The sequence below is a fragment of the Larimichthys crocea genome, chromosome XII (genome assembly GCF_000972845.2).
Source record: "Larimichthys crocea isolate SSNF chromosome XII, L_crocea_2.0, whole genome shotgun sequence".
Classification (NCBI taxonomy): domain Eukaryota; kingdom Metazoa; phylum Chordata; class Actinopteri; family Sciaenidae; genus Larimichthys; species Larimichthys crocea.
Genome location: NC_040022.1, coordinates 114,584 through 129,574, shown reverse-complemented (window position 1 = coordinate 129,574; position 14,991 = coordinate 114,584). Strand labels below are relative to the sequence as shown.

General features: G+C 37.9%; 1 protein-coding gene across 2 annotated transcripts; it reads right to left on the bottom strand.

The window, feature by feature from the left end:
- Window positions 1-7,456: 7,456 nt before the first annotated feature.
- On the bottom strand, window positions 7,457-14,290 carry slc2a6 (solute carrier family 2 member 6). Of its 2 annotated transcripts, none has more exons than XM_010729130.3 (9): window positions 14,156-14,290; window positions 13,913-14,068; window positions 12,015-12,286; window positions 11,428-11,524; window positions 11,142-11,241; window positions 10,670-10,863; window positions 10,203-10,378; window positions 9,735-10,012; window positions 7,457-8,668 (listed from the first exon to the last, which is right to left on the bottom strand). In XM_010729130.3, the coding sequence occupies exons 2-9, from the start codon at window positions 13,964-13,966 to the stop codon at window positions 8,337-8,339; spliced, it is 1,503 nt and encodes a 500-aa protein (XP_010727432.3). In that variant the 5' UTR covers window positions 13,967-14,068; window positions 14,156-14,290; the 3' UTR covers window positions 7,457-8,336. The 2 variants fall into 2 exon arrangements, with proteins under 2 accessions (XP_010727432.3, XP_019113879.2); XM_019258334.2 differs by having other exon boundaries at window positions 13,913-14,065; window positions 14,156-14,284.
- Between the last annotated feature and the right edge of the window lie 701 nt (window positions 14,291-14,991).

Sequence of the window (14,991 nt, the reverse complement as noted above, 5' to 3'; positions counted from 1 at the left end):
TCCTTGTCGAGAAAAGACGTGAATATGCAGCGAGAATGAGTCACTGAGCGTTAAGGTGTAACTTTCAAAGGCTGTACCTGTCTTCTTTTTTTATCTTCTTTGTTTCTGGGAGATTACTGAGGGAGTGTGTACGTGTGTGTCTCTGTTAAGTGAGAATAACCAGTTTCCGTCCTGGTTCTTTGTGTGCAGACTATTTAATCAATGCAGACTTATGACAAAACTGTAAGGAATTGTCCACAATTTGTTCAGCATGGAAAAGCTGCTATAATGAGACACTGAAACACCCTCAGGAGGTCAACCAACTAACCTATAATTACACAATTTTCTGCAAGAATCTGGCCATATGCATCTGTATTCATGTAGTAAAAGTCTAAGGTAAAACACAGGCTGAAGTTTTGGGAGCTAAATTATATATAAATTATTATCTAAAACATACATTTAAGTAAGATTTTGTACCAAGAGTCCCAGCAATAAAGCATTTTCTAAATAAATAAACAACATAACTAAATCAATAACTTTAAAAATATTATACCCTCAAAATACTGCGACATTTTGAATGAAAATAAGACATATTGCTGGAATGTAATAAGCTCTTTCTGTAATATCTTGTTTCAGTTGTAGCTTGCTGATAGTCACGTTCTTGCACACACTGCACGCATACATCCACGAATAATCACACGGCGAGATAGTAGGAAGAGGTAAAATGAATAGTTCATAAACATTGCAATCGTGGCTCAAATATCAGAAAGAGGTGAAGAAGAGCGTGTCAGGAAAACTACTTTTCCACCAAAATGTTAGCTTAACCGTCAACTATAAATAATCTTCTTTTTAGGATTAAACCTGCCTCTGAAATACTGCTGTATTTTAACATATGTCATGATGGTGGTGAGGTGGAAAAAAGGTATAAAAAGTTTTAGAAACACTGCTAGACACACACTAAAAAGTGAAACGTGTGCCGTGTTCTGATCATTGTGGTTTCTTGTTGAGTACGATCAGAGATCTAAGCTGGAAAACATAGTTTAAATAGTTTAAAGTATGCTTAATTGCTGTCCTGAGGAAATTTAGATAAGAAGATTAATACCACTCACAGCTTAGTTTATCTTAGCATAAAGACAGGAAACAAAGGGAAACAACTAGCCTTGCTCTACTCAAAGATAACAAAATCCTACCAGTGCCTCTAAAGCTTGTTGATTAATATGTTACATATATTTATTTAAGCTATACAAGAAACAACACAAAACAAAGGTTTTATGTGTCTTGGTTTGGACTAGCTGCCAGGCAACCGCCTGAGATTCAAAGACTGGTCCCAGCCAAGAAACAGTGCAGCTAATCATCCACAAAACATTTTTACACTTTGTTTTTTGTACAAATTAAACAAGATATAACATTTAGTTACCAGGCTTTGTGCTAAGCTATACTCTCAGTTCCTGGATGTACCAGACAGACAAACTGGTGTCAGTCTTCTTATGTAACTTTCCGCCTTAAAGCAAATATATGTATGTCAAACTATTCCCTCAAGGCTATGATTTAAATGAAAGTTACATTTTGCTCTCTTCAAACTTTTGTTTGTTATCATGTTTCAAATAAACATTATACATCACATACAACACATGGCCACACAAAGGACTTCCAGCCCATCACTTGACTTTGTGCGCTAATGGTGGACAACATGCTACTGGGAGGCGTTGAATGATTTGGGCTGTCCAAACTGCGCAAAGTGCAAAGATTGAAACTAATTGTTTGGTTTTTTCATACGTTTTGGTTGCATTGTCTTGTGTGAACATAGCTTATTTTATCTTAGTTGATTGAACTGTGTTTCTGTTTTGTCATTAAATTTCAACTGAAGAATCTCTCAGTCAGCTGGAGGCGGGCCAGTCCAACCACATTTTTCTGCTACTGATCACTGGATCAGAGAGTACTAAGACTACTGGATTTATGCACACCTCACATGTGTGTTGAGGGAGGTTGGAAAATAACTTCCATCATACGTAGGGATTTAAATCAATGACCTTCCAACCCAAGCCCTTTTCTAATGGACCACAGCCTGCTGACCTTACACATTTAAAACCAGAGAAGTGTTTTATCAGTTACTGTGTCTATAAGACAATTTGATTCCTAGCTGTCCAAAAATTGGAGTTTCTCTGTATGTTGACGTTAAATATGACATGGTTACATTTCTATCTCAAAATATGTCAGGCAAGCCAAGTACATTTAAATTTTTAAGTATAAATACAACTTCTTTTAAAAGTTCCCTTCACCCCAAAACACCTCAGTTGGAAGGTTTACAGTAGTAAAGATATGTGTGAAAGTGTCTGCTCATGATGTCAACTGGGTGAGGTGATAGTATATGTGTATGTGTGTGTGATTGTGTGTTTCAATGGGCTTGATGAACAACATTCCAGACAATTGACCAATCCTTGCAGAGTTTTGACTGAGGTGTGTTTGTGTGTATGTGTGTTTGTTTTATGACGTTTTATAAAAACTGGAACATTTTTAAGTGATTACAGGGCAAAGGATGATCCCTTATCCCCTTAATAGCCTTGACACAATGTTAATGCTGATACTTATTTTTAAAAAAAGGCCTGTTGGGAAAAAAGGAGACCTTAACTGTTTATGTAGATAATTAAGATAATAAGTTTAGATGCTCTGACGGCTTTGTTATCTGTCAGCTTTCTTTTGTTTATAGCGTTAAGCAAAAAGGATGCCCAAGGCCTTAAAGTTACTCTTTAACGGCTGTTTTTAAAGGTATTTTGAAAATGTGGTATGTAGCTTGGAACATGACCCAAGGCAACTTATTGTTAATTAGTTAATGGTCTTTCATAGTCCTAAAACTACCTGTAATGAATTGTTAAAGTCAGTAACTAAAAGGGGGAAATGATCTCTGTACCAGTGAGAACCAGAATTAATCGATATTATTTAACAGAGAAAACAGAACAAATTTACCGGTAATATTTGAGTTTCTTTTGAATACAAACTTAATTTAAATTAATTATAAACGGAACTAATATTAAATTAAAATATACATCAGGTTTCCAATAGACATTTCAATGATATAATGTATATTACTTATCAGGTATAGTTGAAGATCATCTGCAAAACATTAGACATCAATAAAACACCTGTGCATCGAGTACTGAACCTGTGCATCATTGAGCCCTGTGGTATTATTATATATATTATATATTATAATTAAGAGGCAGTCTTGTGTTTAGATTTTTCAAAAACAGAAAATAGAAAGATATATTATACAAACATTATATTTTCTTCTTTCATTTTTCATTTTTGTTGGGTGGGGAACAGAGAATATTCTTGCAGATGTGCCTTTGTTTTCTGTTGATTGTTGATAACTTGATGTGTCATTTAGATGTGTCATTCAGTCGTACTTAAGCTTCATGTGGAAATGTGTCAGCAGATTTGTCAGTTCAATGTTAAATTTGAATAAATTTTAAAGAAAATTTGAATAAAATGCTGCACAATACATTCAGTAGACATACAATTAAAAGCTTTACACATTAGGTAACACTTCACCTGAAACACTGACATCTTTGATAAAAAACAACAACAAATTAATTAATCAAGAAAGAATTTAACATTCCAGCCAAGATATGCAAAGACATGCTCATCAACTCATTTTCATTATATAAACGAGGATCTCAGAGAGCTAGAAGGAACATAGGACACTAAATAATGTGCTAAATATTTCAGGGTATAAGTAATCAATAAAATCTTAAAATCAACTTTATAAGCTCAGTAGTCTCACATTTTGTAAACTAACACATCAACATGTATAAATGCCACCAGCAGTTCCTGTCAGTTGAACGTAGCGACCACGACTGCTGTTCTTCTATATAAGGAATAATGTACAGCGAGTCGGTCAGGGTGATTCAAGACCTGAGCCACCACATCACGGTTTATTTTTGCAACAATGACCCGCACGCTGTACATTATCCTACTTATTCTATAGAGACAGAAATCAATACATGACACAAAATATTGATTCTAATTTGATTTAAAATGTATTTGATTGCGTCCACTGTGGTCTTCCAGAATCTATGACAGATCTGTGCCCCTGCAAACTGTTTTCTGTATTGCTGTCGGGATTTCAGTTTATACTTGTTTTACTTGACTCTTGTGGGCTGCATGTGTATGTTTACTATAGTATATAGAGATCCATAAAAAAAACTATTTAGAGATGATATATGTAGCCATGAAAAACACTTAAAAGGGAGAGAGACAAAGTCACCTACAGTAGGCAGCAGGCAGGTGGTGAAGAAGGAAAAAATGATGGAAAGAAGGAGAGGAAAGGAGGCGGTGGATTTAATCATCATCAATCATCAATTTAAAAATAGCCTCTGACTCAGCAGGTAAATAAATACTGAGCGAATGAAAGTTAAAAGCTACTGTACGAGAGTGTCCTACTGTCTGCCCCCATGCTTATCTGTCATCCGACCGTCTGTTTGGCTATGAGCCTGAGGACAACATCAAATTCAACTTCTGTTGTGTTGAATCATAGACAGTACAAAGCATGGACACAGTATTTATGACATCACTCACACTAAAAATGGGCAAAGATGTGGATTATTTGCTGAATGAAGCCTGAATGATCATCTTGCAAGCAAGATAGAGTCACCAAACAGATTGAGTTTTGCACCTTCTACTGAAGAAATAAACATCTACTGAACAACAAATGTGATTTGTTGTTGAATGTTGTTGTTGACAGCTGATGACAGAAACCTCAAAAGGCACCAGCATTACACACACATGCACAAGGCATAATCACCTTCAGTCTGCCATAGCATGTTTGTGTTTTAATGACTGTCATCTTTAGTTTTTACCGTCAGTATTCCAAGAATGTATCCAAACAAGATTAGTAATGGTTTCCCGATGTTCAGTTCAACAGCGTGCCAAAGTCTTTTCATTACCCATGGCCAAACAATATCTCATCTCATAAATATCTTTTTTATGGATCTCTATCTAATTTTAGTAAACATACACATGCGGTCAAAACAAGTAAAAACTGATGTCCCAACAGGAATTCAACAGTTTGCAGGGTCACAGATCTGTCATAGATTCTGGAAAACCACAGTGGAATCAAATACATTTTAAATCAAATTAAAATTAATATTTTGTGTCATGTATTGATTTCTGTCTGTATGTAATAAGTAGAGCATGCTGGTCATTGTTGCAAAAATAAACCGTGATGTGGTGGCTCAGGTCTTGAATCACCTTTGAAAATGTGCTGTATACATAAAGTTTATTATTATTATTAGTTATCAAAATGAGATTACATAAGATAGCCTAAATGTAAGTGATTTGGTTCAGTAGTTTTAGGAGTCCCAAAAACGATTAAATGCCCGAGGACAGACCTTTTTTTAATGTATTGCTGTTGTATTAAGTTATGCCAAACATCCAAAGGGGGGGGGGATTTTTCCACGCTTTGCCTGAGGGGAAGTTCACGGTCTCAGACTTTGAAAACCTTGGTAGCTGCTGGAGTGAAGACACCATCTATGTTTGAGCAATAATGAAAAATGCACCATGAAAAGTTTCATATTGTTTAAGGTCCTTGTTCCAGTGCCCTGTATAGGCTACATATCATTGTATGCACTGCTTTTACAAACTAAACATTCCTGCACTTATGATTTATTAAAGCTTTTTCTCTTGCCTGTCATTACTGAACACACTGCTTTAGGTAAGGTGTGGTCATGCACACACATGCACCGAAACCTAAGTTGTGTCATCTCTTCTTCGATCAAACTTGACATGTCAATCAAACACTTCAGTTTGCACATAATTATCTCTGCATTATTAGGTACATGCTTTCAGGATGCCTAAAGTAATTCAATAATTACATTCATTTACATTTTTTTGCCAAATACTTTCAAAATGTTTGTATCATTCATCATACTCACCCCTTTATAGTTAATATATTGTGTGCTTGTATCAAGGATGGGGAGTTAGGCAGTGATGTGCATCACTGGCTGTGAGTCAGGCTCACACCTGCGACACTGACAGGACGCTACGGCATGTGACTTGGCCTGCTGTGCCACTAGTGTGCGGGACATCACCACCTCCTTTTTTTCTTATGCCAGGAAGATGATGAACCAGTTTTTTTTTGTTTTAACAGCTGGCTACCTGTTACATGATGATACTGATTTCTTTTATTTATCTATTTATTCTATCTTCTATTCTATCTATTCAGTTTATTTATATGTATTATTTATAGTTATGTAGTAGTATACATTATTCTTTTACTGACAGTTAGACAGTTTTTTAGGACATTCTCTTGTTTCGTGTGATGTGCACTGATTCGATTCCCACCTGACACAGAGAGACTTTCTCTACACAGTAGCTTGTGCAGCGTTAGCATTCTGAATACAACATGGACATAAGTTGTATGGTGTGTTTTAGACAGTCTGACAGAGAGCTAAGCACATTGTAAAACTCATTCATACACAAATTTTTCTAGACTGAAATACCGTAACTCCCTCCTCTCTGGCATTAACCAGGAATGCAGCAGCTCAGCTTCTTACTGGTTTTAACAGAGGACATCACATCACCCCAATCCTGACTTCTCTCCACTGTGCTTCCTGTTTGTTTTAGAATTGATTTCTAAGATTTTACTGATCATCTTTAAAGCACATCTGAGTCTGGCTCTTGTCTTAGATCAGCCTTAGATCTTCAGGTGGGGCTCTTCTGACTGTCACAAAGTCCAGGCTTAAAATCTAAAAGGTGATTTTGCTATCTGGGCCCCTCGACAACAATGAAATCATGTCTTAAACACATTTTTATAATAGAGATGTATGAATGAATATTTTAATTCTTTTATTGTTGTCTTATTTATGAAGTTGCTTTTATGGCCTTTACTGTTTTGTAGTTTTTATATATTTATTATATAATACAGATATGTCAGAGTGTATTATTGTGTTCATACACACTTCAAATGTCCAGTGTGTCAGATTTAGGGAACAATTGGAATACATATTCATAACTATGTTTCTGTTAAGAGTGTAATCACCTGAATTTAACACCATGTACCACCACAGGCTCTCCAAGTACCATCATTATGTTAAAATACAGTAGCAGTAATAGAAGTTTGTTTTCTGAACATTGTACCTCCATTTACTATCTTTCTATCACATTTTAGCTTGGAGCCACTCATGGATGTATTTGCACACTATGTGCATGAATGTGACTAAGTAATTGTCATGGAATTTTCTATCCTTAGGTAACACAAGGTCACGTATGGACCTTGAGGTCCTCTGCAGTATTAGTTGTTTGGCTTCGGTTGAGAACAGTAGGTGTCAGTCTATCTCAACACTGTGGTGGCCAGGGTCGAAGAGACCTGTTGCTGCCTTCCTAGACATAATAGATAGCTTGCCGTTGACGTTCCGATCTGCGTAAACAGACATCTGTGTCTCCAGACTAGAATATGCTGACAAATTATGACAAAAAAATATTCCTGTAATCTCAAAGTTTATTTTTCTTCAGTAATTGTTTGTATTTCTTTATACAATATGTTTTTAAATTAATTAATTACATTTTCAAAAAGTAGCACAGCAGCTACCACCAGAAGGAGGTTGTGTACCAACAGTGGTGCCATAGTTTGAGAACCAGTACCTTGACTGATTTATATCTACAGATGCCAGGCATGTTTAACCGACATGTTTCTATAGTAGCCCAGAACGGACAAACTAAAAAAGGACTTGTCATGTTTTTTGTTTCTCGGCAACCATAGTCTTTCTGTCACACTAGTAAGGAGACTGTGAGGCGAGGGGTTGCAATCAGCAACTACACAGTTAGATGTCACTAAATCCTGCACAGTGGACCTTTAATCCCTGTTAGTTCTGTCAGTGTTGTCATGATTTTTAGATTAGCCAGGAAGCAGAAGAGACAAGTCTGCCAAGATGGCGGCAGCCAGAGCCACCGCACTCTGAGCTTCATAGAAACCTGTGGGTGACGTCACACATACGCTGTCCATTGTTTATACTGTCAGTGGCTGAGATGTAGTCAAGAAAGGGTTGATTGCCTTTCCCCGACAACTCTCCATATGTAAAGTGCTAGATAAGTATCAGTAGTTAAATTAACTCAAAGTATCTTTGTGATGTTTGATATATGATATATAACCTGCAAGCTAATCAGAAAGGTACATTTGTATAACTATAGTATAGTTTGAACCGAGGGCTTTACACTCTCTAACCTTCTATCCTCAGACCCTTTAAACTTTAACATTCAACTCAACAACTCAACACACATACAACAACTCAAAGATCACTTCACAGCAGCCCCGTTTTAGGGATTCATCATGGGGATATCTCGTCCTTTGATAAAAGTGATCTTTAGGCTTGACTGTGAGCAGTGGAATGACTCCGGGTGATGGTGAACGTACGCCCTGTCCTGAAATAGTTCTCGATTTCCTCCAGCGAGCGGCCACGAGTCTCTGGGATGCACACAGCGTTGAACAGCAGACAGAGCACACACACCACAGTAAAACACAAGTAGGGCACGTACAGGCCGTACTTGTCCACCAGGTGTGTGAAGGCGTGTGTGAGCATAAAGGCCGTCAACCAGCTGACAGTCACACACAGACCTGAAGCAACACCCCTGGCAGCCAGAGGCAACACCTCTGACATCAGCAACCATGTGATTGGGCCCCATCCCATGGCGTATCCTAGGAGACAACAAACAATGTGATGACAAAGCAGACAGCTTATAATAAATCAGATGATGTTGTGATACAACAAAAGCACAAAAAGATGCTACAATAGTTTATAAGCAGCAAAACATGACCACACTGCTACACCTGAAATGTTTTCCCAATTAAGTACGGGGTGAGGACATAACTGAAACCAATTTAACTAAACAAAGCTTCCTGAGTACGACAAGATGGAGGTTGACATGTACTAATCAGCAGTTTATCGTCTTTTGAGAGCTAAGCATAGCAAAATGACCTGAGGACATAACAGGTCTTAACTTGTTGGAACAACAAAAGATAATTTGTATAAAACAGCACATGCTTCATTAAATACGAAGACACATAACAGGTTAGCAAATATTTGCCCAACACACAAGGTAACTGGCACTTGTGTTTACATGTTTACCGGTAATGACACAAAAACTTAAAGCAACTGTGTAGAAATTAGTATTTTATAATTTGTACAATACTACTGTCATGAATATGGACAGTTGTACATGTGTATTTATTGTAATTATATTACTTAAGATACAAATTTGCTATTTTATGGTAGAAGATATACACAATGTTGCTTTAAACCATGCTAGTGGCTGTGAGGCTTAATGCTAATGTCAGCATGCAGAATTCTCACGATAAAGCAGCAAACATACTGATGTTTACCAGGTATAATGTTTACCATGTTCTTAGTTTATAAAGTTAGCAAGTTAACATTTGCTGATAGGCACTAAGGGTAACTGAGGGTTATGGGATGTCATGGTTATGCAGATATTTAGTCATAAAGTACTGGACTAAGTGATTATTGAAATTTTGACCTGCTGGTAGCAGTAGATCAAAAGTTGGGGTCACCAATGATTATACAATTCATTCTCTAGGGTCCTTAAATATTTGAATCAAATTTCAAGGCAATAATTTCAATAGTTGTTGAGATATTTCATTCCGGTCCAAAGTGGTGGACTGAATGAGCAAACATTATCTTCCATACACTTTAAGTCAGTGTGGTCACATTAAGTAAAGCATGGATTTTGTTGCTAGCAACACTCACCAAATATAAACACCATGGTGCTGATGAGAGGAAGGATGCTTGCTGCAGTGATTCCAAGGTCATTATGGGAGTTGTAGTCCAAACTCACAGTGACATTTTCAGGGGTGGGGCCTGGAGGGCAAGATGTGGTGTGTGAGATCATGGTCAGAGTCAGAGAGGACACGAACATCAGCATGCTCGACGTGTACAGCAGGGCTTTGCGTCCCGCTTTGTCCATTAACAGGGCCGCCGTGGCAACAGATAAGAGGCGCACTGCACCCACGATGGCGGCATCATACCTGACAGACACAGAAGAAAGGGAGATCAGTATTTTACACAATACACATGACTTTACTGGTAGATAAATGATACATTTGGGTCATTATCAAGTAAACAAACTGCAAAATTTTCATGAAAAATTTAAAACAGAAGAAGAAATTGATAAATATAATGATTTAAAGTTATAGATAAATAGATTAAATGTCCAACCTAGGCTCCAGGAACGCTTTACTTTGGGAAAAGATGGTCTCCAGGTAGACCAGAATGGGCGTGATGCCTGTCATCTGTTGCAGGAAACGCATCACGACTGAGATCATGATTGGCCGGTAGTACAGGGGTGTGGCCAGCTGTGACCATGTGACTTTACCCTGTGTGTTGATGCTGTGCTGTATTGGAAGACACACAGATAAACACGTAAACATACAATATGTGTGTGTACTACTTTGTATTTATTTCAAGAACTCAAATCAAAAAGATCATTAAAGCAACATTGTGTAACTTTTCCACCATAAAATAACTGATTTTAAATCAAACCAGCTCAACAGAGGTAGAGCATGGCAGATGTAAAGGGAGTGAAGAGGATGACAGAGGAAGGTTAGAAGAGATAAAGAGAGTGACCAAGCCAGAGACCGCCAGACAGACTTCTTATCGTATTATAGCAGGTATGTACATCTTACCTGTATGGCACTGAGTTCAATGTGGATGTCGTAGTTTTTTCCCCTCAGCCAGCGGAGGGCCCTCTCAGCCTGCTGCTCTCTGCCCAGAGAGAGGAGCCTCCTGGGGGAGCAAGGCATAAACGCCAGCAGCACAACCATCAGCAGAGCTGGCACCTCTCCTGCCACTGCCAGCCACCGCCACGGTAACACCAGACCTGTACATCATATGTGATATTGAGATTATGAGTTAGACAGTGAGATTTGTGTTTCTCTATTTGTCTTGTAGCTACATTGCATTCTGGTCTGTTGATGCTTTTGTCAGTTTTAATTTCCTCATATATTAAGCAGTTGAATGATTTACTGCTGTCATAAAAACAAAACAAAAATAGCCTAAAAATGCAATGACTCTGAGCATCCCTACATTTTAGCTAAATGTATAAATAAAGATACTGCACATTAGTATTTATGCAGTGGTATAGTAGTATGTTATTACCTAAGGCATAAAGTGCAAGGGCCCCAAACACAGCAGTGATCTGAGGGCAGGAACCCAGAGCTCCTCTCACTGATTTGTGGGAAATCTCTGAGATGTAAACCTGTGACATGAACATGCAAAAGACATATATACAGTCACATGAACACATGTAGTATCAATTCAGAAAAAAGGGTAATATACACTGAAATTATGTGATGAAACCAAGGGGTAAGAATGTTTTTTTATAGGACATAAAAAGGGATAAAATTGTTTTTTTTTAATTGTTTCTGTATCCATGGTAACCTACAGGAATTGATGCTGCCGTCATCCCCCCGGCAATGCCTGTGAGGAAACGGCCCACATGGAGCATCCACCGGTCCACAGCCCCTCCAAGCATCATGTATCTAAGACACACACAGATGGGAATTTTTTAAATAAACAGTACATGCAGACTCGCACAAAGACATCCATCATCATGAACCTGTGGATATCACAGAATGTGTGGATTTTATGGATGGAAGATATTGAATAACGTGTTGTTAGAGAGGTTGTTTTACAGTATGCAGTTGGTTCTTTGGTCCGGTTTTCTTTTTACATAATGATGGACTTAATTATCAAGCATGTTCTGTTCATAAACAAAATACCAAAAACTATGTGACATAACTGACATTTGAAGGCTCAGACAAAACAGGAAAAGATCAAATTTTCATTGGTGTTTTACTACCATTATAGAAGAAAGTTGTCCCGAGGTAACACATAATTTGGATCATTATAATATAAAATATAAAGTGGTATAAAGTACAAGTACCTCAAACCTTTATATAAGTACAGTAGTAATGTACGCAGTTACATTACACCACAGTTTGGTGGCTGTATGTTGTTCCTGAGACCCACCCTATGGTCGACGGCACTGCTGACATCATGATGCTCAGCTTCCGTCCAATCAAGTCGTTGAGCAGCATGGCCCCCAGCCCTCCGGCTGCTGCCCCCAGTGTGTAGATCGAGCCGAACCAGGCGGCCTGTTCCGTGTCCATCCTGAGCCGGGGTTCAGCATCAGGTCTCATTAGTTGTGGCAGGACCGGGGATGAGTAGACCAGGGAGTAACCAAAGTTGAAGTTTCCCAGGATGGCAGAGAAGACGGCCAGGTAGAGTTTGGAGTTGTTGATCTGGAGTGGAAGGTGGACAGGTTAAAACAAGTTAAAAGATTTGTTTGTTCAGAGCTAAAATAAGTTTCAAATTATATTCAGGCTTAAAGTTATACATAAAGTGTGGCTGCTTTGATTGACAGGTGGGTGGTATCACAGATGGCACAGGCGTAATTTAGCCCACCGCAGGTCTGTCAATGATCCACGTCTTTCTCCATTTTTAGATTAGCTGGGAGGTGAAAGAGGACTCTCTTCTTACCAGTGATGTCAAGGATACAACATTCATTCTTTATACTGTCACTGGTTTTCATCTGTGTCTTGATTTCCTGCCTTCAATTTAGTATTTAGTCTGTAAGCTCAGTGGTTTCAGTGTCAGTCAGTTTTTAGTGTCAGGCATTCAGCTCTGTATTTTATCCTTGTGCTTTGCTTCTCTGGACCTGTATTTTCTTCTTTGATTTTTTTTTACCCTTGCCTGCCTCACCACTCTGTAAGTTTTGTGTTATTAAATTATTTTTGCACAAACTCTGCCTCAGAATCAAGTGACCTTGCTTTGCAGAAGTGCACAAGTGAGGTCTTCTAGTACATGGAAGTAATGTGTGTTCTTTTGTTTCCCGTTTGACTCAAAGTTAACCCACAGAAAATCCCACAATGAACTTATGACAGTTTTGCCTGCATGAGTACAGCTGAATACACACTTATACCAATATTTTACCAGGATAAAAAAAAGAGAGAGCTACAGTATGTGACAGCAGGCAGTTAAACCTGAGGCAGGTTACTTCATCTCTGTTTTTCTCTGCTGAAAGGTTCTGTTTCGATGCATTCTGCGGTTGCAGCATTTAAACTGCTGGCATCCGGCAAGTCAGTTCCATATGGGGTCATAAACAAACATCCAAACCTAACATACTAATGATGTATTCCCAAGAATTATAGGAAGTGACAACCAAACACTTTGACTAACAGTTACTGGGTTTAATGTTACTTTGTTTATTTTGTAATGCGTGCAAAAGGGCACAAATAAATCTCCTTCCTAAACTTCCTAGGACCAGTTTGCACCAAGGTAGGTGGTGTCAGGTATCTTGTCAGGTATCTATCTAGTAATAATAGTCAGAACTCAAATAGATGTCTAAATTCATCCATCTTGTTACTACTATTATTTTGCCATGAATTTATATGGCTGATCAAGCAACTCGAGCTGCTGATCTCCCTTCGCTCCTGCAGAACATATTTGCATACTGCATTAAATAAATAACTTCCTGCAGACCTGTAGCAGAGCTCACATGCATGCTGTGGCATGATAATGAGACAATAATAGGATTGTATCCTTGGTTAAACAAAGACTACTGTACTTTTCCAACATGTCTCTTTAAAAAACTTTCTTCTCATTTGTTTCTCCATAAAATCGTTAAATAAACTGCAGATTATGAGCCATGTTCTTCAGATCAGTTGTCAGCGATTGTTACCATATAGCTCTTAGTTCTGTAAAAACATATAATATCTGTGAAACTTTCTAGTCCAGTCTGAAATATGGTTAGGTTTTTTCACAATAAGTTAGACCATCCCATGTGTTGCATTGATTTGTTCATGTTAAATCAATCAATCACAGATTAAATCAATAAGATTAATTTAAGTAAGTGAAAAGTTTCCAACCTGGGATTCACTCGATGTTGGTCTTTTGTTTAGCAGGGGAGTGTCTTCAGCCATGTCTGCAGATGGAGCTTCAAACGTGTCTGATTTCAAGATCTGTAAAGTTCCTTTGTTTGTCTTCCTCACGTCAAGAGTCCATCAAGCTTTGATGTGATCCTTCTTTACAGGTGATGAAGAAAAATGAAAACAAACTGGTTAAGTATAAAGACTGTTATATTTTAAGAGCATATCTCAACTTGTATCTACCCTGTTCGAATGATGAAGTTGATCCTCCTGTGCGACAGTGTGTGTTGTGAGGGTTTTCCAGCCTCACGGACTGAAACTGACAGACTAGCTACATGTCATTTAGTCATAATAAAAGTGAAACTGGAAACTGTGTTTGCACAAGTTCCACAAGTGAAATTGAACAGGAATCTGTGATGTGAATTTTGAATATGAAGGACTCAGCAACTCATTTTTAACAGTAGCAACATTTTTAACTTTTATTTAATTATTCATTTTTAATCAAAAAATGACTTTTTAATCTGCTCAGTGTGACTTTGAGTGGAGCGTTTTAATCCCACGTGTTGCCTTTCTACCCTAAATGAAAGTTAATAAATAATTATACATCTGGGGAATTAAATCTATCACAGATTACTGACTTTATAGTCAATAATAATTATTTCTTAAGCCCAGTCTAAATGAAGCCAATGTTGCAACCTGGTCATGAACAGAAAGAGGAAGGGAGGGATAGACAACGTAATTCCTGGATTGTGCCAGTGAAAAGAAAGCAGAAGAAGAAGAAGAGAGCAAGATCCCCTGGCAGTTGAGTCAGGGGGAAGAGGAAAGTCCAGGCTGCTTGTTCCCCAGCCCACACATCATGAGATTTACTGCAATATTATCACCACATAAACAAGCAGACTACCATACACACAAATACAAGACCACATTGTTATAACTAAAGTTTTCATAATAGAAGTCTCTTTTTTGATTTCTGTTTTAAACAGCAGTCATTGTCCTCCAAGAAGGTAGTGAAAGATGTCGGTAAATCAATCAATTGTTTTAATAGAGGATCCAGCTAAATGAAATCAAAGTACAGCAAC

Coding starts and splice junctions, on each gene's coding strand:
- slc2a6 (XM_010729130.3), bottom strand. CDS start 13,966: ATGGCTGAAGACACTCCCCTGCTAAACAAAAGACCAACATCGAGTGAA. Junction 10,864..11,141: donor CCTTGCACTTTATGCCTTAG/GTAATAACATAC, acceptor TATGATGTACAG/GTCTGGTGTTACCGTGGCGG. Junction 10,379..10,669: donor TTGAACTCAGTGCCATACAG/GTAAGATGTACA, acceptor CTTCCAATACAG/CACAGCATCAACACACAGGG.